Below are 23490 nucleotides of genomic sequence, written 5' to 3' on the forward strand. Positions count from 1 at the left end.
GCAATTAATAACAACTGTGGAAACTATGGTGGATTTCATATTGGTTAGATAGTCTAACTGTCAAACAAGACATAAATGCTAAAGGAAAACATAAAGTTTACTACAATTTAGGCTAATGACAATTGTACTGGTCCTTTTAATAGTTCGTTGTGAAAAAAGTGGTGATTTCTGACTTGAGCATCAATTACAAAAATTATTGAGAGTCTTAAAATAATAAAAATAAGACTTGGTAACAAGGTACAATTAACTTATTTGTGATGTGAATTTATTTTTTTCATTAGCCTGTCAATTTTGAACTATTTAGGATGTAACTTCTCCCACAGAACTGGCTTTGAGAAGCATGAGCAGAAGAGAAGCTCATGTTGAACAAACCTTCATCAGCAGTAAAATATTCATCCTCTGTTTCTTCACTACTGGACAATAAGTCTGGATCAGGAGAATTATTTTTCAAGATGGAACTCTGAAACAATTCTTCTTTCCTTGATCTATAATCAGCAATATGAATCAGTTACTTTTCTTTTTTAAGAACTATTCCATTAAATAAAATAATTAAAATATGATCAATAAAATTCAGGTCAATTGCTTACATGATCTTTTTGTTTTGGAAAAATCTAAAGTTCAGCAATGATAAATTAAAGTTTAATTAAGACACTCTTCATTAGGTTATTAGTCCTTGAAAGAGGACTAGAATTTTAAAGCAAAGACAAAATGTTGGGCCTTAATAAGGCATTGGTCAGACCGCAATTGGAGTATTGTGAGGAATTTTGGCTACTTGTCTAAGAAACTATGTGCTGACATTGGAGAGGGTCCAGAGGAGGTTCATGAAAATGATTCCTGTGAATGAAAGGGTTAACATATGAGGAGCAGTAATAGGCAGGTGAGAAGAGCTAAGAAGGGGCAGAGTGGGCAAATGAAGGAGGAGGAGGAAGGGGGGTGGGGAAAAATTAATTCAACCGAAAGAGTATCTCCATTCCACCCCCCCCACACCACCCCAGGCTTGGGACTGTCCATAGCAGCGTTGATAATAATCCACAGCTTGACTACTGGAAATTCAGGATGGCTGAGCCTAACATCATGGGCTAAAGGGCCTGTTTTTGTGTTGTACTGTTCTATGTTATTTTCTATCTGGTTCACCAAGTAATCATCAATCATCCAAGTCACAAGAGCCCCACTTCCCACATTCTCTTTCAACTTACTAGTTGCTGTGCTCCCCTTTATGTTTACCAAGTTCACTGGAAAGGTTATCATTCTATTGTGCCACATAAAAAGAAAACCTAACATGTTGAAATATTGATAACAACATCCTGTAATCTGGAAAATCTGCTGAGTGATTATCACCAAAATCCTGAGTGTGCTGGAGCAATGGAGTTTCACGTAACAGAAATAAAGAAGCCCAATGTTTTTCTCCAGAACATTGACCCATACGATAGGGTCTTTCAAGAGACTCCTGGATAGGTACATGGAGCTTAGAAAAATAAAGGGCTCTGGGTAACCCCAGGTAATTTCTAAGGTAAGGACGTGTTTGGCACAGCTTTGTGGGCCGATGGGCCTGTATTGTGCTGTAGGTTTTCTATGCTTCTAAACCATGTTCAACCAGACAAAGATTGACAACAAACCTGCCCCATCTATCGAAAACACAATCTTCCTAAAGACAATGGACAAAGAAGTCTACAGGGATTAGACAAATAGTTGGGTTGCTCCTCTCTGTTTTAGAGTTCCCTAGACATGCTCACCCAACAATTGCAAACAGGCTCTTATCCACCTCACCTCCCTCAGTGAACTCTAGAAAAAAAAGCCGGAGAAAGATGTGGAGGTTCGTCCACAGGTGAGCACCTCATTATCGAGATTCAAGAGGGAAACCTTACCACCTTATGTTTCCAGCTCACTCATTAGAGCTGTAGCATTCTTAATCCACAGTGCTAGAGTTCACAAACACTTCAACCAGCTTAACAGGTGTAAGGGGTGGCACAGTTGCAACTTACCCTGTACTCCAGATGAATTATCTCAAGCCAACGAGAGAAGCTGCTCAGAGAGAAGCCTTCACAGAAGAGTTCACAACACTTGTTCTTGGGAAATCCATAGTCAAAGACAGCGCTCTTCTGAGGCTCACTTGTATCTCTGAGGACAATTTCACTTGCATCAGAGGCTGCTTGAAACATGCACACTTGAACACAGGTGAAAGAAATCCCCTTATCCTGTCGAAGAACAGCGTCTCCTTGCTGCTAGTATGGCACTATCACAACCAGGTGAAATGTCAAAGTCCTTACGGAAGGAGCCATTAGAGCAGCAAATTTGTGGAGCATGGGATAAGAGGCTCATCAACTTAGTTCTACACAAGTGTATCATCTGCTGGAAGCTCCATTGCAAAATGGAGGGAAAATGCATGGCAGATCTACCTTGCGAGCACTTGCATACCTGTCCTGCCTTCACATATGTTGGGTTGGATATCTTTGGACCCTGGTTAATCACCGCCAGATGTACAAGGGGAGGCCAGGCACAAAGCAAACTGTGGGCAGTGTTGTTCAGTTGCATGAGCTCAAAGCAATCCATATTGAAATAATTGAATCTATGAATACTTCAAGTTGCAACTCAGGTGCTTTTTTGCAATCCGTAGCCCAGCAAAGCAGTTAAGATCAGACTGTGGCACAAATTTTGTAGCAGGCAGTAAGGAACAAGGAATAGAGAAAGACCAACAGGACCCCAGTGTGCAGAAGTACTTGAGTCAACAAGGATACATGTAGGAGTTCAATCCCTCTCATGCCTCCCACACGGGCAGCTCCTGGGAGCGCATGACTGGAGTGGTGAGAAGAATCCTTGACTCTACGCTGCTCCAGAACCCTCGTCTTACTAATTAACCTATTTATGGCGGAGGTTGCAGAGATAACAAATGTGAGACCTTTTGCTCCAGTTTCCACAGACCCCAACTCCCCATTTATACTGTTGCCTGCAATGATACTCACTCAAAAGATTGGAATACCCCCTCCACTTGGAGACTTTATGGTTAACAGTCTTCTCAGTAGACAATGGAGACAGGTACAAATTCTCATTAACAAGGTCTGGACTTGCTGGAACCATGCGTACCTCCAAACTCTGCAGACCCAGCAGAAGTGGATGAAAGCTCACAGGGATCTACAAGAGGGAGATGTCATGCTCTTGAGAGACAGTTAAACTACCCACAATGAGTGGCCCATGGCTAAGGTTACTGCTGTCTTCCCTGAGATGGATGGAAGACTCTGGAAGATAAAGGTCAAGACCACAGACCAAGGTTCTGCCAGGACCTTCCTGAAGCCTGCCTTAGGAGTTGGTTTGCTCCTTCCCAAAGATCAGTGGGAAGTGATCTGACCTTTGGGCAATTTATTTATATTTTCCAATAAGATTAAGCACATTCAGCTTTTATTTTAATAAGAAGTTTCTGATCACTTCAGTCACTTCTTGTGCAGCCAGGAAGTAGTAAGTAGAAAAGCACATTGGCTGGCAGAAGGCCAGAGGTTTATGTTAGGAGCAAAAGAAGTTTCTATCCAAAGCCATCCCGTTGTTTCCCCAGAAGCATTCCTTGTAAGTTGGTGTTATATTGTTCAGTAGTTAAGCTAAAGGTATCAATAAGATTTTGCTGAAATAGAATATTATTTTTGAGTTTATTAGACCAGTGGTCCCTAGCTTCCGGGCCGCGGACTGATACTGGGCCACGAAGCATGCAAGAAGCAGAGGTAGCTGGTGCGCACCCAGCACATCTTTAAGAAAAAAGCCGAAATAAACAAGCTAATTATGTGCCACCCGACACATAAATGTCGGCCCAGATCGGCAATCGCCTCTGGTCTGGGCCGACATTTACGTGTCAGGCGGCACCTAATTAATTAGCTTGTTTATTTTGGCTTTTTTCTTAAAGATGTGCTGGGTGCGCTCCTGCTACCACTGCACCCCTGCATGCTTCGCGGCCTGGTATCGGTCCGCGGCCCGGAGGTTGGGGACCACTGTATTAGACACTAACCTAGATGTTAATAATTTACACGTATTATTTACCTGCAGTATTTACCTGTTGGAATCTTATAATATTTACCTGCAGGAAACTTAGCTAAGTTCTTACTTACCTGTGTATATCTATTTGTGACTGGAACAGCGCAGTGAATGAACTGTATTTTGTTGTTTTTTTTCAATTTCACTCTTTACTCATTATGTCATGCCACTGAATCTGCAATAAAACCAAGGAGCTAGGACGCTATACCCTGATTCACATGTTGTTTTTGAATGGAGTTTGGCTGACTGTCTAGTTGATGTTACAGCACCTCTGCGAGGGCAGTACAATTGTTGGATTACTGCCTAAATCTTCCACCAATTAGTATAAAAACGAACATTTCAGACGTTATTGAAAGCTATAAAATTATGAGAGATTTTCAGACTAGATGTTAAGAAACCTTTTCCTAGCTGGACAGTCTATAGAACTGGGGTCATATTCTTTGGATATATGAGCAATGAAGAGAGCTCTAGAGGTTTATAGACATTCGTTATTCAAAGCTGATTTTTATTCATAAAATTAATCAACCAATATGGCAACAGATTGGTAAAAAGTGGAATTGTTGCTGAGTTTAACCACGTTCTTAGTGAATGGTGAGGCTGGTTCAATTAGCCATTTGGCCTACTCCTGATTCTACTACTTTAATAAAATCAGCTGAACAAAATAACGAACAAGTTACCTTAGATTGTAATTTTTTCTTCCAAGTGATGTAACTTCTTCCTTTGACTTAAATGCTTGGTTGAAAGTTTGAAATATCCTATGGAAGTTACAGAAGTAATCCTGCTCTGATTCTTGGTTATTTGCCAAATCATCTCGATATTCAATGGATGAGTTGCTGGATTGCACATTGGCACCATTTTTAGTGTTTGCAAGCTGAATGTAAACAATATATTTTAACAATCAGAACAGGTAATTTAAGAAATACCATTAAAAATGTAATTGGGCAGATCTTCTGCTCTGACACCAGCACTTACGCAAGGAGTTGCCAGGGTTTCTCAGCAGAATTACTCCAGTCCAGCATTAGTATGGTTTTAAAACGGACAAGGCAACTTCGATGTTATCTATGCTACTGACTGCTCCTATACTACACCTTATGGGGAAATCTAGAGAGGCCCTGTGCAGTGAAAGACATTGCCAATCATCTGGAAGCTAGCCTCCTACAGGATGTCTGCCATAAACACCACATTGTAAGAAATATGCTGCTGAGTATCAATCAGTAGCAGAATTGGTCCTGAGTAGCTACCTCTGAATTAGCAGTGGCAATGCGTTCATCCAAAAGGGAGCTAATCTATGGACTGCTTTCATGCAATTCATGAGTCATGCCTCCTAATGATGACAGGAAGAGTCATCTTTTAATGATAAATGTACATGAGCAGAGCACAAGATCAAGACATCTCATCATTTGTTATTGACCTTGTGTAATGAAGTCAGGGTTATAGAATACAAATAGAAAATGCTGGAAATGTTCAGCAGATCAGGCAACATTTGTTTTGTTGCAAAGATATTGATCTCAAACAGTAACTCATTTCCCTTTCCACAAATTATAGAGAGAAACACCTGAAGAATGATTCCAGCACATTTCTATAGTTCAGATTCTGAGTATCTGCAAAATTTTGCTTTTGCTTATCATAGAACCCAAGCAATACTGAGCATGTTAATACAGCTCAGGAAGTAATCTTTAGTCAAGTTGCATGACAGTCGGTGAAGAGAAAAATCATCAGAACTACCACAGATGACAAATAACCTTGACTGGGATTTTTGCTGTAAAAAATCAAAACGGCAATAAGAAAGTGACAAAGAATACAATTATAAATATTGTTTATACCTGAGTGTATTTTTTGTGCATTGAACATCCAATAGAAGATGTTGGAGTAATATATCTGACAGCTGTAATAATTCCTTCAATGACTATCTGTTTATGCTCTCTATAATACAACCTTTCTATTTTCTCCTTTAACTGGCACATTGTGGTGAGATTGACTGCTATGTTGAAAGAAAACAAAATTGTAAATATGACTTCATTACTACACTGTGTTGACATTAAAATTCAAAAATAAGAATTCATGCAGTCCGCAACAATAAAGACACAAGCAAAAAAATTGCAAAAATGATCTTTTTTTAATGAAATGGTTCCAGTGTTTCAGAAATGCAATCATCAGTGCACATAAGACAAAACATTATAAATTCTCCCAGAAGGGTCGTAAGATTTCAGAAACAGAAAATGTCACTTTTCTGGTAACTGTCAACTCTATTACATTGTTTCAACTTTCTAACCATACCTTTCATATTTTGAATGTAGGTCAAGAAGCTTGATGGGAGAGGAGGAAAAGAATAATATCCTCCTACCAGAGAACTTTCCAGAAAATCTTTTTCATTTTGCAATTTTGCCCAATGAAGAAATCTTTTGACTGTATTGTCAGTTCTATATGGTCTTCCCTTGTGATAACCTGCATTAAACATTTTTCACAAATTACTTAAGTATAATTTCTAACCTGAAAAATCTTACTAACATATCTGACTTTGAATAGTTTCAACATCTTAATTTATGGACTACTTTGAAGACATAACAGAAAAAATTGACTTTTAAACAATTAGTATGCATGTGGCAGATTGTTAACGTATACCTGAACATAAAATTAATGTTGTAAATCACCCGACTAATATAAAAGTCAATTTTAATTTCAGTTGATTGAAAATCCGTGGTTTTCATAATGAGCAGTTAATCTGCAATACCAACTTTATATCATGTCAATTACTTTAAAATCCACTTCTAGATTTTCAAAGCATCAATTTATCCAAACCTCAATCAAAAGAACATAATGTATTTACAGAGAAAATCTACTATCTTCACATATCAACACACTATTTTCATTTCTAGGAATACTAACCCCACTGTGATGCATGTAGATTGAAAGAAACTGACACATCATAATCATTTTCTTCCTGGAAATACCACAATTGCATTTCTAATTAATTTTATATTTGAAACGTTTTATTATGGCATAGAAAAAGGCCATGCAGTCTATGAAATCACAGCAAGCACTCTGCATTCCCCATTCTCCATCATATTACCCTCTAGTTTACAAGTATTTTCCCTCACATACCCAATACCTTCTCCTGATTCTTTTGCCACGTACCTGCTCTGTGGACAAATAGTTAATAAACCTACCATTGTGTTTTTGGGATGTGCGAGAAATCTGAAGCACCCTAGATGCCAATACATACAGTGATATAAAGAGAATGCAAATTCCACATAGAAAACACTCAAGGTCAGCGACAAACCTAAGTCTCTGGAGCTGTGCAGGCATTTAATACATTTTCACTGTAGAGAAATTTTTCCATAGTTCACTATTAAATTACATACTTTCTTGTCAATACTATCAATCTGATAAATTTAAACAAAGTAAATAAAAGGCATAATTATCTGAATACTGTTTACCTGTGATATAAATTTGAGTCTCATGGGATGAAGTCAAATAGGTAATGCTATTGAATTTGTTCCTTACAACCCTCATCTGAGTGCACACTAAAAAAGTCACTAAAAATTCAAAAAGATGAACATATTTATTAAACATTTGGTCTGTTGTAGAATAAACATTCAAGGTATTTCGTAATGCAGGAACAAATTAGAACAAAGAACAGCATGGCACAGGAACAGGCACTTCATCTCATAATGTCTATGTTGACCATGATGCTAAATGAAATTATTTCCATCTGCCTGAAACTGATCCATATCCATTCATTCACTTCATGTTCACGTACCTGTCTTAATGCTTCTCACACCACTATACTCTCTGCTACCACATCCATTCCTGGCAGTGCACTCCAGGCACCCATCACTGTCTGTGTAAAAAATCTTGATCCATGAGTCTCCTTTAAACTTTCTCCCTCACATTTTAGATCTTTGCCTTCTAGCATTTTCTATTTCTATCCTGGGAAAACAACTCTGAAACTTATTCTTTCTATACCTCTCGTCATTTTATAACTTTCCATTAGATCTCCCCTCAATTGTCAATATTCCAGAGGAAAAAATTGTAACTCCATCCAAACCCTCCATATAGCAAACATTCTTTAATAGCGGGAGTATCCTGGTGAATCTCATCTGCAACCTCACCAAATCTTCTACATTCTTCCTGTAATGCAGTGACCACAACTGAATACAATACTCCAAATCTGGTCTAGCCAATGTGTTACTGTATACAGCAGCACATGACGCTTATGGTCAGTGACTCAACCAATGAAGGCAAGCATGCTAAAAGCCTTTTTTACCACTCTATCTACTTGTGCTACCACTTCCAGGGAGCTATGACTTGGACCTTAAGATCCCTCTGTACATCAGTGCTCTTAATGTCCTGCTGTTTACTATGTATATTCCCCTTACATTTGACCTGCCAAAGTGCAACACCACAAACTTGCCTGGATTAAACTTCATCTGCCATTTTTTTGTATCTGTACCTCATGTACATCCTGACATACCTATCCACAACTCCACAAATTTTTGTGTCGTCTGCAGGAATTCATAAAAGAAGTTCATCACAACCTATTAGAACATTTGACAAAACAAAAACAGTGCAGATGATGGAAATCTTTAATAAATACAGAAAATGATGAAAATACAGCATTTGTGGAGAGCAAAACAGAATATTTCAGTTTATGACATTTCAGTAGGGAAAAGCTATAGGTGAACAAGCTTAAAGTTGTGGACTTTTATACTGATTATGCTATTATTAAAATAGCACACTAACTTACACCAATTTTAAATAACCATCTGAATGTCCATAAACAATATATGGGAGATGTAAAACACCAAATTTCAGTGCTGGCCAAACTCCCAACTGTCGTACACAGCTGATTTGAGTTGCTTCCCTCAGAGAGGTTGCTGGTTCGAGTCGCTTCCCTCAGAGGGGCTGCTAATTTGAATCACTTCTCTCAGGTCTTGAGTTTCGATGCTCTTGGAGATATTATTGAAATTCTGAGATTTATAGATTAGTCTGTAATTCTTATTGGCCTCTTTCACTTCTATTTGTTCTTTCATGTTTTCGCTCATTCTTTCTTGTTGCCGATTGGTGGGTTGGGGGTTGGGTGATGTTAAGTTTTGTGTGAGTGAGGGGTTTGGGTTTTGTGAGTTTTTTAAAATATTTCTTTTTGTGCAGGGGAATTGATGTCTTTCTTTCAACTACTTTTATGGTTTTCTGTATTTTATGGCTATCTGGAGAGGACAAATCTGAAGAGTTGAATGATGTATACACACTTTGATAATAAAATGAACCTTGGAACCTTGGATTAAAATGCACTTATTTTTAAAACGTATTCCCAAAATTAGAACTCTCTTAAAGCTGCATTTCCTCTAGGTTTGCATGATAAAATCACTCTCTTAGAAAAGTCTTAAATGGTGTCAATCTAAATTGTTACTAAACTCAAGTCAAAATGTAATCCAGATTTTTCTGCATGTAAGTGGTGACTGCCTTTTTGATTCTGAGAAGTTGAAGCAAAGGCCAATCAAGCAAACCACAACCACACATCATGAGAGGTCCCTCTTCGTGGTACTTCCTTCTTCTGCCTACTTCCATCATCCAGGAAAGCTTCAGTGTGTTTAGAGTTAAATTCATCTGGGTAGATAGAATAGAATTGTAATGATTCTCAATTATGTACGTTGTTAGAAGACTAAACAAAGCAGAAATTGAGTTGCTCACTGTAGAACCCCAGCCTCTTAGAAGCTTCTACAGTTCCAATAATTTCATATTCTTGTTGATGGCAATCCCTAAAACATTGATTTGGGGATATTGGCAATTGTAGTGCCTGAGAAAATAGTTTAACTTCATCTTATTGCAAAGTTCATTGTTTCAGCTTGTATAGTATTAATGCAACATGCTACTATCAGTTCAAGTCAGAATGTTGTTCAGACCTGTCTCCATGCAGTGAAATGCTGCCTCTTCAAGCTATACTTCTGTGAAATGGGTGGTCAGTTGAACCAACACACAAAAAGCCACATCATCACAGCACATTCTTGAGATGGCCTCACCTTGTCTACAACTTCTATCACACTCTACCAAAGCAGAACATGCATTCCACTCTCCTGTAGTAGAACACTGCAGTAAAATAATGGCAATCAATTTCCACTGTCTGAAAGTTTATGACATTGGTGACCACTGTCTTTTATTGTCACAGCCTAGGTACGGTCTGATATTTGGAACTCTGTCTACAACATTGTTACTGTTTTATCTTAAACTACCTCAATACACCATTGTATTGAATTAATCTGTATGAACGATAAGCAAAACAAGTTTTTCACTGTGGCAGTTCAAATAGTCTCCTATGTTATATTCATTATTTCTGTAAAGCAAGTGCACCACTGATACTTGTAAAAGTCCAGTCCTAGTGAGTAAAACCACTTAGAGACTAACAGTATACCCCTCCTCTGCCTAGACCTAGGCTTTGCTTTGTAGTAATGTAGTAAACTCAGCAAGATCATAACTAAATTTCCCACTTATTGGATAGATATAGCTTCCTTTATCTCAAAGGTATGCTAAACTCCATTCTGCATCCCAATTCAGCCGCATTGAATTCTCCCCTAACTCAATCTCCTAAAAACCAAAAGGAAGTAAAAATCACTTTAATCGTAGAGGTTGAAGAGCACAAAAATGTGTAGTCAGGAGTAGGGGTATGAGAGGAGAAGATTCAGGTCTGCTTCTCTCTATGCATTACAATACTGGGAACATAAATTGCAATCAAAATTCTAATTAAATCAATGTCAACGAAGCAAAAAAGTATCTAATTTCTAGACCAATAACCCAATTGTTTAATCAGTAGATTAAATGTACAATTATAGTAAACAACATGGGGTAGTAATTCCTAATGTTTTAGAAATGTTTCACCCAATGTCATCTGACCCAGAAGATGTTTTGCTTTTTTTGGAACACACGGATACATTCTGCAAAGTTCAGAAATTTTCATTTTTGACCCTTACATTCTTCTTTTCCATCAAAACATAAACAAAATGCGTAGTTCTGCAATTATTCTCATTTTAAGAAGTCTTTGTAAATTAAGAAGTCACATGAAAGATCATTAAAAGTTTTGTTTTAATAGAGCCATCGGCATTAATTCTGAAAGTTCTACATCACAGAAATGGGCCCTTTGGTGCACCATGCCCATGCAGACCATTTTGCCAATCTACACTAATCCAACTTGCTCTGTTTAAATGTCTCTTAAATGTAGTAATTGTATCTGACACCGCCACCTGCTCTGGTAACAAGTTCCAAATATCAACCAGTCTCTCTGTAAAAAAAAATCCTTTTAAATCCCATTCAAAACTAACCTTAACTTAGACCTTCTTATTTTTGATACTCCTACTATAGATAAAAAGTGATCTATCTTATCCATTAACTTTTATTATTTTATAGATTTCTATTCTCAGGGGAAAACAAACCCAGTCCATTCAATCCCTTCCCATAGCTAAACTCCTTTAATCCAGGCAACATTCTGTTGAATTTCCTCTGCACTCTCTCCAGTGTAACCACATCTGTCTTTTGCGTGAGGACCAGAAACACACATAATACTCCAAGTACAGTCTATCCAGTGTTTAGTAAATTTGCAATGCAACATACCAACTTTTATATTATATGCCGTAACCTGTGAAGGCAAGCATTATTCTGATTTCTCCACCTTCCCAGCTAACTAAATTGCCATTTAAGGAGACTGTGGAATTGAACCTTAAGGTCCCTCTTTTAATCAACATTCCTTAAAATCCTGCCAATTGATGTTTATATCCTTCTATTATTTGAATTTCTAAAATGCATTACTTCTTATTTGCTGGAATTAAATTCCATCTGCCATCACTTTGCCCAATCTTTCACCTGCTGCAATCTTAGACAGCTTCTTTGCTATCCATAATACCAACTTTCATGCCATCCACAAACTTACTAATCATACCTCCTACATTCATGTCCATATTTTTAAAAATCTGTGTATCAGCAACAAGAAAAATGCCAGATCAGTGATGGAGCACAAGATTTTATATATTGGTGCATGCTTTGTAAACTTACTCTATATAGCTACTGCAATAAAAATAAGGGAAGATAAGATCTAGGAGAAACATACAGAATATGAAGTTCACCACCTGGATGTAGCTGTCGGTAAATTTCTGGTTGAGATGTGCAATAAAGTTCCAGAATAAATGGTTTTGCACTAGTTTCATCGACCATTTCGATAAATCGTCGAACCCAAAAATCATCGCTGCTTTCTAAATACATTAGGGAAAAAAAATCATTGATAACAGTATAAATGACACTGATTCCAGGAAAGTAATTTAATTGTGGAAAATTATTCATGTTTCAAATGATGTTCATTTTTTGTATGCCACAGATGTGTATAAATTGATAATGAAGAAAGAAAATTCTGCTCCAATGCCATGTAAGCATCTAGTTTCTAAAGCATACCAACTTATTTCAACCTGAAGTTAGACAGAAAGCCACCAAACACTCACTCCAGCCCCAAGCCCAAGTAAAAACATAAACCTTTTTGCATCAGACCAAAATATCATAAAGATTAAAATGTACACCATTTGAAGAATTAATAAAATATTAACAATATTTTTTCCTTACTTTTTTCATTTCAAATATATTCCAGGTGCATAAATTTAAGATGACAACCTCATTCACTGTAAACATATTTCAAAATTATCCTAACAATAATTCAGATCTCTGAGATTTTGTGTGCCTGAAGTTGAATCTCAGTTATGCTTATGTGACAAAAACTATGGAACAACAATTTATTAACCTAAATGAACTGATTTTATACATATAGTACAAATAGGTAGACCACCAAATCAGCACAGTAAACTAGACACAAGCAATCCAAAATCAGGATTTGCCAGACAGAAATTCCTTCAGTCAAATGTAGTACAAAAGTTTCAGTTTTCATTTATACCTTCAAAGAAGCTTGAAAAGTTGACCCAACAGCAATATCTTAAGACCAAAAGAAAATAATGAAGACCAAATTGGTAACAATTTCCAATTAACTTACATACAAAAATATTATAGGGAGGATCCTTTAACAATCCAAAAGCGAACTTTAGCAACTGCAAGACTAAGTTAAGTATATTTCGAAGCCTCCTGCCTCTGGTTTTTAAAACTATTCATGAAGTAATGTGAGAATGCAGAGTAAACCATTTATATTGCAAAATAGGACAACATTACATCAGGCTTTTGATTTTAAGCTCAATTCAGGGATTCCCTGAAGGATTAATCAAAGTAGATATCATCAAACAGATGCTCAAAAGAATAGGAATGGAGCTTAAGGAGAACCACGTTCAGCTAAACTGATGACATGAAAAGCTGGATAATGGAAATTGCAAAGAAGAATGCCATTTGCCTACTTTAAGAGTTCATTAATAGTTTTTCGTGATAATTATTCATGTGATCATGGATAATATCTGAGTAACCAACTTCTCTCAGAAAGAGGACTGTGACCTAGAGATTGTTCAATTATTTAGAATACTATGTTGGTTCTTGCAGAACTCTTTAATGCTGGAGGGGAATTATTGGTGCTTGATATTGCTAGTCCCAGAATAAGATTTTAAAACTTAACTAGTGCTAAAGACTGGAAATTCCTGGTCTTAAAAATGGTGAAATTTTGATGTTGCAAGTTCTCCTGAAAATTCTAATATATTTACCTACTGAAAAAATAAAGAGTTTAATTCTAATTTGTGTATAGATTGTCTCACTAGACAGTACTAATGATCTAGACAGTACTAATTGATAACAAATGGTTTTGACAGTTCTGACACACAAATGTTGGAAGAACTCTGCAAGTCAGGCTGAGTTCTATGCAGTGCATACCAAGCATCTATGGAGAAGAATACAAGGTCAATGCTTCCGGCAGACACCAGTCATCAGAATAAAAAGGAAAAGGGCCACAAAGCCAGAATAAACAAGTATGGGGAGGGGAAGGAGTACAAACTGGCAGCTGATAGGTAATACCTAGTGAGGAGGAAGGTGGTTTGTGTACCCATGGTACGAATAATTTTAATCTGCTTGCCTGAAAAATTCCAGAAATTCCAGAAATTCACAGTATTTCCTACCATGAACTCGAATCAGAGTTTTGGAATAAATATATTGATAAATATACATCGTAAGAAAGTTAAATAAAAATAACATCAGTCAATAACAGGACAGGATAACATATCCTCAGTGGTATAACAATATTTCTAACTGAGTCCTCCATATGGTTTCATAAGAACTAACCACAGCAGACTGATTTATCTTTATAAGGTGAATAACAGGTTTACAATAGAATATCTTAATTATCTTTTCAAAGAAGAACTGGGTGCATTACCTGACTTTCTGATTCTTTCACATCTTCCTACAAAGGTGACAAGGCCTATGACATCACAAATATAACTATCAGGCACAATGTCAAGCCTATCCCTGAAAAAAAGAACATTGATTTATATTTAGAATTAGTTATCTCAAATATATAACAGACTTGGTACTATTTGTAAAAAAAACAAAACAGAAATATCAAAGAGTATGGTTTGTTTCTCTTCAATCATAGAAAATGTTGGATTATTTTAGTGCCTACCAAAAACTTTTTGGTAATGTTTTCAACAAAAGTCAGTATCAAATATATTTTCTACATTCTTAAATAATTAATGTAAAAGATATTCATAGAACCCCTGCAATTTATTTTAAATTCTACTTAAGTATCACTTAAAAAATAATGAATAAACTTTATGAAAATATTTTGTAAGTACAATGTTGGGAGTCAGGAATTAAACAGAAATAATTCATGGTTGAAGGCATGAAATATTTTTAAAGTTTTCTTATTTTACTTCAGATAGAAATGTAACAATTTTATGAATAATTTGTGAATTAGTATATATTCAGAAAACCTTTCCAATGGTGGCTCACCTTGTAATAAACTGATACTTAATATCAGGAAGTTTCCACTCAGGTTTAATTTGTTTTGATGGAATAACCTTAATATCAGATGTAGGTTTCCAAGGGTTTAAGGAAATATCTACAATACAAACAGAAATGTAAACTATATTCTGTGTTAGTTGACAAAAGACACAGATATTTTCTGGAAAACATACACAATATAACTTGTCTGTATTTACTATTTCAATCCACCAAATTAATTTTAAGGTTACCCATATCAACTTTCCTGTTTTAAATTAATTTATAATCCATAACATGACACTATAACAGGTGGTATAGTGGACAATGAAGAAGGTTATGAAAAATTGCAGGGAGATCTTTATCAGTTAAGTAAATGAGCTGAGAAATGGCAAAATTTAATTGAGCTTGGATAAGAGTGAAGTGGCATATTGGAAAGTCAATTCCAGGAAGGACTTTTATAGCGAATGGCAGAACTGTGGGGAGTGTTGTAGAACATAGGAACCTTGGAGTACAAGTACATGGTTCACTGAAAGTGGACTCAAGAGATAGAAAGGGTGGTGAGTAAGGGTTCTGGCACAGTTGACTTCATTAGTCAGGGCACTGAGTACAAAAGTTATGAGTCACGGTGCAATTCTACAGGATGTTGGTGAGGCCTTATTGGAGTATTGTGTTCAGCTTTGGTTGTCCTGCTATAGAGAATATGTTATGAGACGAGAAATAGTGTAGAAAAGAATGTTACCAGGAATTGAGGGACTGAGCTATAAGGAGACGATCGACAGGCTAGGACTTTATTCCTTAGAGTATCGGAGACTAACTGGTGAGCTTGTGGAGGTGTTTCAATCATGAGGACAGGTTGCATACACTCAATCTTTTTCCAAGAGTTGGGTAAATCAAGAATTAGAAGGCACAGCAGTAAGGTGAGATGGGAAAGATTTAATAGAAACTTGAGAGGCAACTTCTTTACACAAAGGGTGGTAGCTATGTGAAATGAGCTGCCAGAGTAAGTGGTTGAAATAGGTATTTAAAAGACAGTTTGACAGTTACATGGATTGGAAAGGTTTAGAAGGCTATGGGCCAAATGTTGCTAAGTGGGATTACTTTGGATGCAGCAACTTGGTTGCCATGGACCAGTTGGGCCAAAAGCCCTGTTTCTGTGTTGTTTAACTTCATGACACTCTAAAATAAAATCTGACAGTTGTCTATCTTTTTTTTCCTTCATCATTACTTTTTCCACTGAGTAACTGAAATTTTGAGTAACCAGAATTTGTGATAAAGCAAGGTTATAGAAATACCCATTTCCAGCACAACATGATTATTTTTTCTGCTGAATTGTCTTTTGCATCCTTTAATGTTTCATTTTTTAAAAATCACTAAAGGAGTTAGCTCCCCAAAAACAATAGTTTAGAGTTGATATTTTAATGATAACTCTGTTGCTGAAAATTAAACGTGGATTGCTACCTTAATTATGCACCCTGTGTAAAGATCCAAGATTCAAAATTACTGAGTCAATTATACTGAGAAGTGTATTTGTTTAACTTCCGGTAGCAATTTGTTTTCCAAATCATTTGAAGAAAATAAGACTTAAAGTACTGGAAACCAAAGCTCTGACAGGTTTCCAGCAGCCTTCTTTGGAATTGGTTTATTCTTGTCACATCATAGTCAGCTATCAATCCCATGTGGGGTTAAAGAGGCGCTACAGAATATGATTCAGAAAAATTAAAGGGAAGTGATAGAACATGACCTCATTGGTAATTGAGACCACAGGACAAAATTAAATATTTCTATGTAGTATAGATAATTAATTTTTTTCATGCAATCCAGCACCTTTCAGAACCACGACCACTACCATCTAGAAGGACGAGAACAGCAGATACCTGGGAACACCACCACTTGGAAATCCCCCTCCAAGTCACTCACCATCCTGACTTGGAAGCATATCACCAATCCTTCATTGTCACTGGGTCAAAATCATGGAATTCCCTCTATAAATGCACCGTGGGTGTACCTGCATCTCAGTGACAGCAGCAGTTCAAGAAGGCAGCTCATCACCACCTTCTCAAGGGCAACTAGGGATGGGCAATAAATGCTGGCTTAGCTGGCGACACCCACATCCCGTAAATGAATTAAAAAAAACAGGCTGCTTGTTGATTTTGTTTCAAGTGAAGTAGATGCATAAAGCATGAAATTAATTTGAGATGCTTAGCTAGTCAGTCTTCTTGACCAGTAATAATAAATGAGAAATTATCAACCACTAAGATTCCATTTAAAAATTTAGAAGATATAAGATTTCCCATAATATCGAAACATTGAAAATACTCAGCAAGTCAGGCAGCATTCGGACGAAGAGAATCATAGTTAACATTTCAGTTCAAAGCCCTACAGTGAGACATTTGGCAAAGTCTTAGGCCTGAAATGTTCCCTCTGTTCCTCTTTCCACAGATGCTACCTGACCTGCAGAGTGTTTTCAGCACTTTGTTTTTATTTTAGATTTTCAGCATATGCAATTTTTATAATTTAACTTAAGAACTTGTTATATCACTGATACAATGAATGGATTTGCAAGCTTTATTTAGTATGGAAGAAGACTTCAGCAGTGATCACATTGTTTTCAATCAGTTCTAACTATATTGTCCATTTGAAAAATAAAGTAAGTTCTGCTTAAATGATCTATAATTTATTACTATAATAGAACATTAACAAATTACCTATTTCATTATAGATTTTTATGTCTGGGCAGTACAAAATAGGATGCCTTCTCTTCTGATGTGCAACCTTCACAGAGTAGTGCTGGATAAGTATTACAGTCCCAACCTCTAGACTCCTAAAGAGTTTTGGGCATAATGAGTTCCACAGAATAGCAGACATCATACCTGAAGAGTCAGCAACTTTAAAGTATGCCTATAAAATAAAGCATTTCATAAAGTTGAGCAGAATAAAAGTAGCAATGAAAACAACATGCTTTTCATACTGATCCTTCCCCACCAAGATTTGAAAATGCCCTAGTATGTTTCATAAGAGCATAAAACAAATAATTAACAGACAGCTAATAAGATATATGAGGACAAACAGCAAGCACATGGTAAAAAGGGTATGTTTGGAACGAATTTTTAAAGCTTCAGTGTACAGTGGTATATATATTTTTTTAATTCTACATGATAATGAACAAAACATACACAAACAAATTAAAGCAATACTAAATTCTTTTGAGTATTAACTTAGCATTTCCTCCTTGGCTGGTCATTCCATTTAAAAAAACAAATACAGTGATTATTGTGTTAAGCTCAGGAATACTTTCTCAGATGCTGGATATATATATTTAAGAAAGCCTTAAAATATGCATCCATGTCTCTCTCCATATTCCTTCATGTGGCTCAATATCAAATTTGTCGATACTCTTGTAAAGTGCTTTGGGGAGTTCAACTGGATTACATGTGTTTTATAATTGAAAGACAAGGGTTGAAAACTTTAGAAACCAGTAGATATGCTCCATAAAGTTCAGTAAATTAAACCATGTTTCTGCCCTGCAATTCCTCATCTACAAACATTTCTATGTAAGTTATGTAAACACTTAAATGGTTATTGCTGAATCTAATTAAAACATTACATACATAGAACTGATCTAGACTCTGGACTGGTGTTCAGCTGTACCACAGAGAATTCCAGGTGATTTACTCGCCCTCATTTTAAATATTTATTTTTATAATTTGTTAAATCCTATTTGAGTTGTTTATATACGTCTCTGATTGTCAGGGATATTTATAAACAGTTCAAGGTTTTTCACAGCAAGCTGTCAAAACATCAAGATTGCATTCCAAGGGCCAGGCCTCATGACCATCTGCCTAAAATCCAGTTGCCTTCACTTTGCAGAATGGCTAGAATAAGTAGAATATTCATGCATCATTGTGATCTATGTTCATATTTTTCATATTATGACATCTAAGGCCTTTTATCCCATTGCATCTACATCAACTCTCAAACAATTCCATTCAACTTATTTCACCAATTATTTCCCTGTAAGCAGGCCTCTCTTACTTACCAATCAGCTCTCCTAATTTTCCAGCCACTCACCTGCAGGGGCAATTTACAACAACTACATCTACCAATCAGTTTACATCTACCAATCACACACCTTATGGATATGTGAGAAAAGTAGAAAAAACTGATGTATTTGCAGGGAGAATGTGCAAACTCCACACAGACGGCACCCAGTGTCCAAATGGAAACTGAGTTCTTGAAGCTGTGAGGTAGCAGAACTAACCCCTGCACTAGCTGACGTTAACCAACAAGCAAGAAGTACAAGCAAACAAAGGGTATATAATAGAATGATTTATTCAAGAGAGATCTTTTCTAATGTGCTATGTATCTCATGTTATTACTTTTTCTAGGGTGGGTTTGAAACCAAAATCTCCATATCTTATAACAATCATTTATTGTTTTGTCAGAATCTTCAATAACATTTCTTCCAGATGACTGTAATCTTAAGACTTGGTCCTTTAATAAGTTTGCTTTTTCATCCATTTATATTAAAGAAAGAATCATAAGAAGCCCTTGCCTGATAAGGCCAATCAATGTACTTGGCAGTTTTCCCATAATGTCGTAATCTGGATTTATACATTATTCTCACCAACAGTGGGGCCAATTTCAATCTTCTTCTCCATGCAAGCACTAACTCCTTTAGTGTGATTATTCTCAGACCTGTATATGACAAATTTATAAAATAAAAACAAATCCAGATTTAACCATTAATGTATTTGTTCTACTAGTATTGCAATAAGATGTAGTACATTTATAGAAGTGTATGTCCTTTATTTTTTACCTGCAAAATCTATAGCCTCAACATTAACAAACTCAGCACCCACACATGACAGATGAGAAACGGTTAATTTAGGTACCTTAGAAAAATACAAATAGGTCAAGAATTCCCAGGACAGAGAAATAGCTTTTCAAACAAAGTTATTTATATCCAGCTCACCATATTCACCAACCTTAAGCCCTCAAATGTTGCCATACTGTTTGACGGACATCTGGCTTGGTTCAGTCAGCCACATAAAAACTGTACCTTTAAGAGCAGATTAGATGATAGCTATCTTTCAACTATGACTGATCTCCAGACCTCCCAAATACTTTCTGACATTGAATTGGTATCTAGCAACCTATGTGAATAGCACCCATCCATTGTATTAACCACTCACTCCTTTCAATACCCATGTAGGGTGTACCATATTTAAAACCCACAGCATTTAATTATCAACAAAAGATTCTGCAGGTGCTAGAAATCCAGAGTAACACACACAAAATGCTGGAGGAACTCAGCAGGTCAGGCAGATCTATGGAAAGTAATAAAAAGTCAATATTTCAGGCTGAGATGCTTCATCAGGACCAAGACCACTAATTACCAAGCCACTTAGACATCACTTCCAAAATAGGCAGTCTATCACCACAGACATTAATATCAGAGCATGAAACCAACACCATCTATAGGTTTCATGCTCTGACAGGCAAGTCATATTCCAGATTTGGAAATAAAGCACAGTTCTTTGGTCAGAATCAGAATCAAGTGTAAAATCACAAAAAAACTGAAAATTACAGTAAGAAGTTGAAATTTTAAAAATTAAATAAGCAGTGAAAAAGAGAGGGGAAAATACTGAGGAAGTGTTCATGAGTTCATTGTTCATTCAGAAATCTGATGGCAGAGGGGAAGAAGCTGTTCCTGAGATACTGACTGTGTGTCTTCAGGCCCCTGTACCTCCTCCTTGATGATAGCAATGGGCAGAGGGCATGTCCTGGGTGATGGGGGTCCTTAATGATGGATAGACATTTTTGAGGCATCGCCTTTTGAAGATATCATGGATGCTTGAAGAGGCTAGCGCTAGTTTACAGCTTTCTGCTGATTTTTCCGATCCTGTGTAAACCAAATGGTGATGTAACCAGTTTGGATGCTCTCCACAGTACAATTTGTGAATGTCTTTTGTGACATACCAATTCTTCTCAAACTCCTATTGAAGTATAGACACTTTCATGTCTTCTTTATAACTGCATCATTATGTTGGGCACAGGGTACTGTAGTTCTTCAGAGATTTTGACATTCAGGAACTTGAAACTGCTCGCCCTTTCTAATGCTGGTTGCTCAATGAGGACTGGCGTGGTTCCTTTGACTTCCCCTTCCTAAAGTCCACAATTTCTTGGTCTTACTGATATTGAGTTGACAAGGTTGTTGCTGTGACATAACTCAACCATCTGATCTAGCTTGCTCCTGTACACCTCCTCGTCACTGTCTAAAATTTGCAACAATAGTTGTGTCTTCAGCAAATTTATAGATGTCATTTGAGCTCTGCCTAGCTACACAGTCATGGGTATAGAGCAAGTAGAGCACATCCTTGAGGTGCATAAGTGATGGTTGTCAGCAAGGAGGAGAAATTATTTCCGATCTGCACAGGCTGTGGTCTTCCGGTGAGGAAGTCAAGGATCCAGTTGCAGAACAGCCCCTCCTCTTCTCATAGCATTTCAGTATAAATGCAGGGGATGCCACACCTCCCTCCAATTTATATCTTCTCACTGTTGAAACCTAAACCCAGTTTCCATTTGTGTTTCTACAAGTGTGGTATTGTATGCATTCAGAGCTCACATCATAATTTCAGTAATGGAAAATCAAACACAGGCTAGGTGTGTGTTTTGTAGAACACCATTCATTCTGTAAAGCTGATCGTTCCAGTTGTGTATCATAACTGTGTGTCATTTATGTTTTCCACCACACTCCCAGTCTTTGGCTTCACAGATGGGCAATGAAGTCCTATGTCAGATTGAAGAACAGCTTTTCATATTACAAGACCGTGTGCAGTCTTGAATGTAACGGGTTCACAAAACTAATCTTTGTAATTTAATATGAACTACCAACAAGTTATAATATTGACCAGCTATAAATATTCGGTAGGTCAAGCATCATGGTGGAGAGGGGCAACTCTGTTTTTATTTTGGATTTGAGTAAATGTGGGAGCTCTCGTCTCATCTGTTGCATCTGACTCCTTCAAGACAGCCTTGTGACTGTCTGCATTGGAGCTCAGACTGGTGTGCAGCAAATTGTTAAAACTTGTATTCAATCAGGCCTTGTCTGTCTACATGTGTGCAGACTCCATTTCAAAAATATTGTGGGTGTAAACCATACTAACATCATTTCAAAATGAGATTTTGACCAACTTCTCATTTTTCCAGTGGTATGTATACAGGGAAAGACAAATGAAATTTAATTTCTAGGCAAACATGGGAAAATACAGTTGCATATTTCCATATGTAACTACTCAGGAAGGTGCAATCAGATAATTTGTTTCAAATCGCAATTCAGCAGTTTTGAGACAACCGCTGATATTTTCTTTATAAATGAATAAACATGTAGGGCGTCATAGTTACAGCCTACATAATCCTTAAACTCGACAGTTATTAACTTTATGTTAGACACATTTTGGATTTTAAATGGAGGTAAGTGCAGACCTTCCAAGCTGACTTGTTCATGGCCGAAAGCTTGCACAGTCCACTCCTCCCCGTAATAGTCACTCACCTCCCAAAGTGGGAGGTAACAGCTGGAGGGGCTGAGTAAAGGGCGGGACACGGGCCCAACCGCTGTCAGAAGAGGGGGAGGCGTGCTGGCTCTCAGCATTTCGACTCTCTCTATTACTGTCACACCGTCTACCCGCACCCACAACTGTGCCACCCTGAGCCGGCAGCCGGAGCGCAGGTCGTTCCTCTGCACTAGATGGTTCAAATGCGGTGCGAGGAGACATTTCAGTGGAGCCCACATGCTGAGTGTTCCGCCACACAGAGTCACGTCGTATCGGTAGAAGCGGGCCTCGACCAGCAGGTACCGCTCCACCGCCAGAACCCAGAATTCGTGGCCGATCGGCAACGAACTTGAATTCGCGGCGTCCATGAGGTCGAACCGCCTCGCACACTCGGTCTTCCCTCAACGGGCTAAGCACTCCCACTCGGGTTGGACTTTCAGCCCGATCGTGCCCACGCACGCACCCGCCCCGGCCTGAGCTGCACCAGACACGCGCCCGCGCCGCCGCCGGTTAGAGCTCCAGCCTGCACGCGCCGGGCCTGATTCGCGCGGGAGAGAAAACGTTTCTGCAAACTTTCCCCGAGTTAATTAGATTTGTTGGCGCTATAACCATCTGGTTCGTGAACTACTGAACGTGAAGGCGGGCCTGAGCCCTGAGAAATAGATAGTGCCAGGTTCAATGGAGGATGGCCAGTTTATAAATTTGAAGGAAGTAATTCCGTCCATCGAGTCGATGCCAATTGGTGAAATCCAATTGATTTCCCTGTTAACCCATTCTCTTTTATAGGCCCTTTAACTCACCACCTACCTAAAGTGAGAGTAATTTACAGTAGCCTGTTAGCAATCTGTCAGTCAGCATGCCTTTGTGATGCAGAAGGGAACCCTCTGGGTCAGAGAGAACATGTATACAGCACTATAGGTACTCCACATGTACAACACTTCAGATAACAGTCCAATCTGGGTCACTAGAACTTTGCTACCCAACTCACACAGTGCTGAGTATTTTAAGAATAGCAGCATGAAATGGG

General features: G+C 37.6%; 1 protein-coding gene across 1 annotated transcript; it reads right to left on the reverse strand.

The window, feature by feature from the left end:
* Window positions 1-277: 277 nt before the first annotated feature.
* On the reverse strand, window positions 278-22831 carry LOC134349945 (RPA-related protein RADX-like). Its single transcript, XM_063054897.1, has 11 exons — window positions 22396-22831; window positions 19463-19605; window positions 17616-17808; window positions 14920-15028; window positions 14333-14436; window positions 12129-12251; window positions 7452-7550; window positions 6292-6459; window positions 5838-5995; window positions 4692-4885; window positions 278-485 (listed from the first exon to the last, which is right to left on the reverse strand). Exons 1-11 carry the CDS (start codon window positions 22829-22831, stop codon window positions 278-280), a joined length of 1935 nt encoding a protein of 644 aa, XP_062910967.1.
* Window positions 22832-23490: the final 659 nt, after the last annotated feature.

Source organism: Mobula hypostoma, chromosome 7, assembly GCF_963921235.1.
Source record: "Mobula hypostoma chromosome 7, sMobHyp1.1, whole genome shotgun sequence".
Classification (NCBI taxonomy): Eukaryota; Metazoa; Chordata; class Chondrichthyes; order Myliobatiformes; family Myliobatidae; genus Mobula; species Mobula hypostoma.

Excerpts from the sequence above, each read along its gene's own strand:
- LOC134349945 (XM_063054897.1), bottom strand. The coding sequence starts at position 22,831 with ATGGACGCCGCGAATTCAAGTTCGTTGCCGATCGGCCACGAATTCTGG. Across the intron at positions 15,029-17,615 it reads AAAAATCTATAATGAAATAG|ATATTTCCTTAAACCCTTGG; the intron begins GTAATTTGTTAA and ends TTTGTATTGTAG. Across the intron at positions 5,996-6,291 it reads CTACATTCAAAATATGAAAG|CAGTCAATCTCACCACAATG; the intron begins GTATGGTTAGAA and ends CTTTCAACATAG.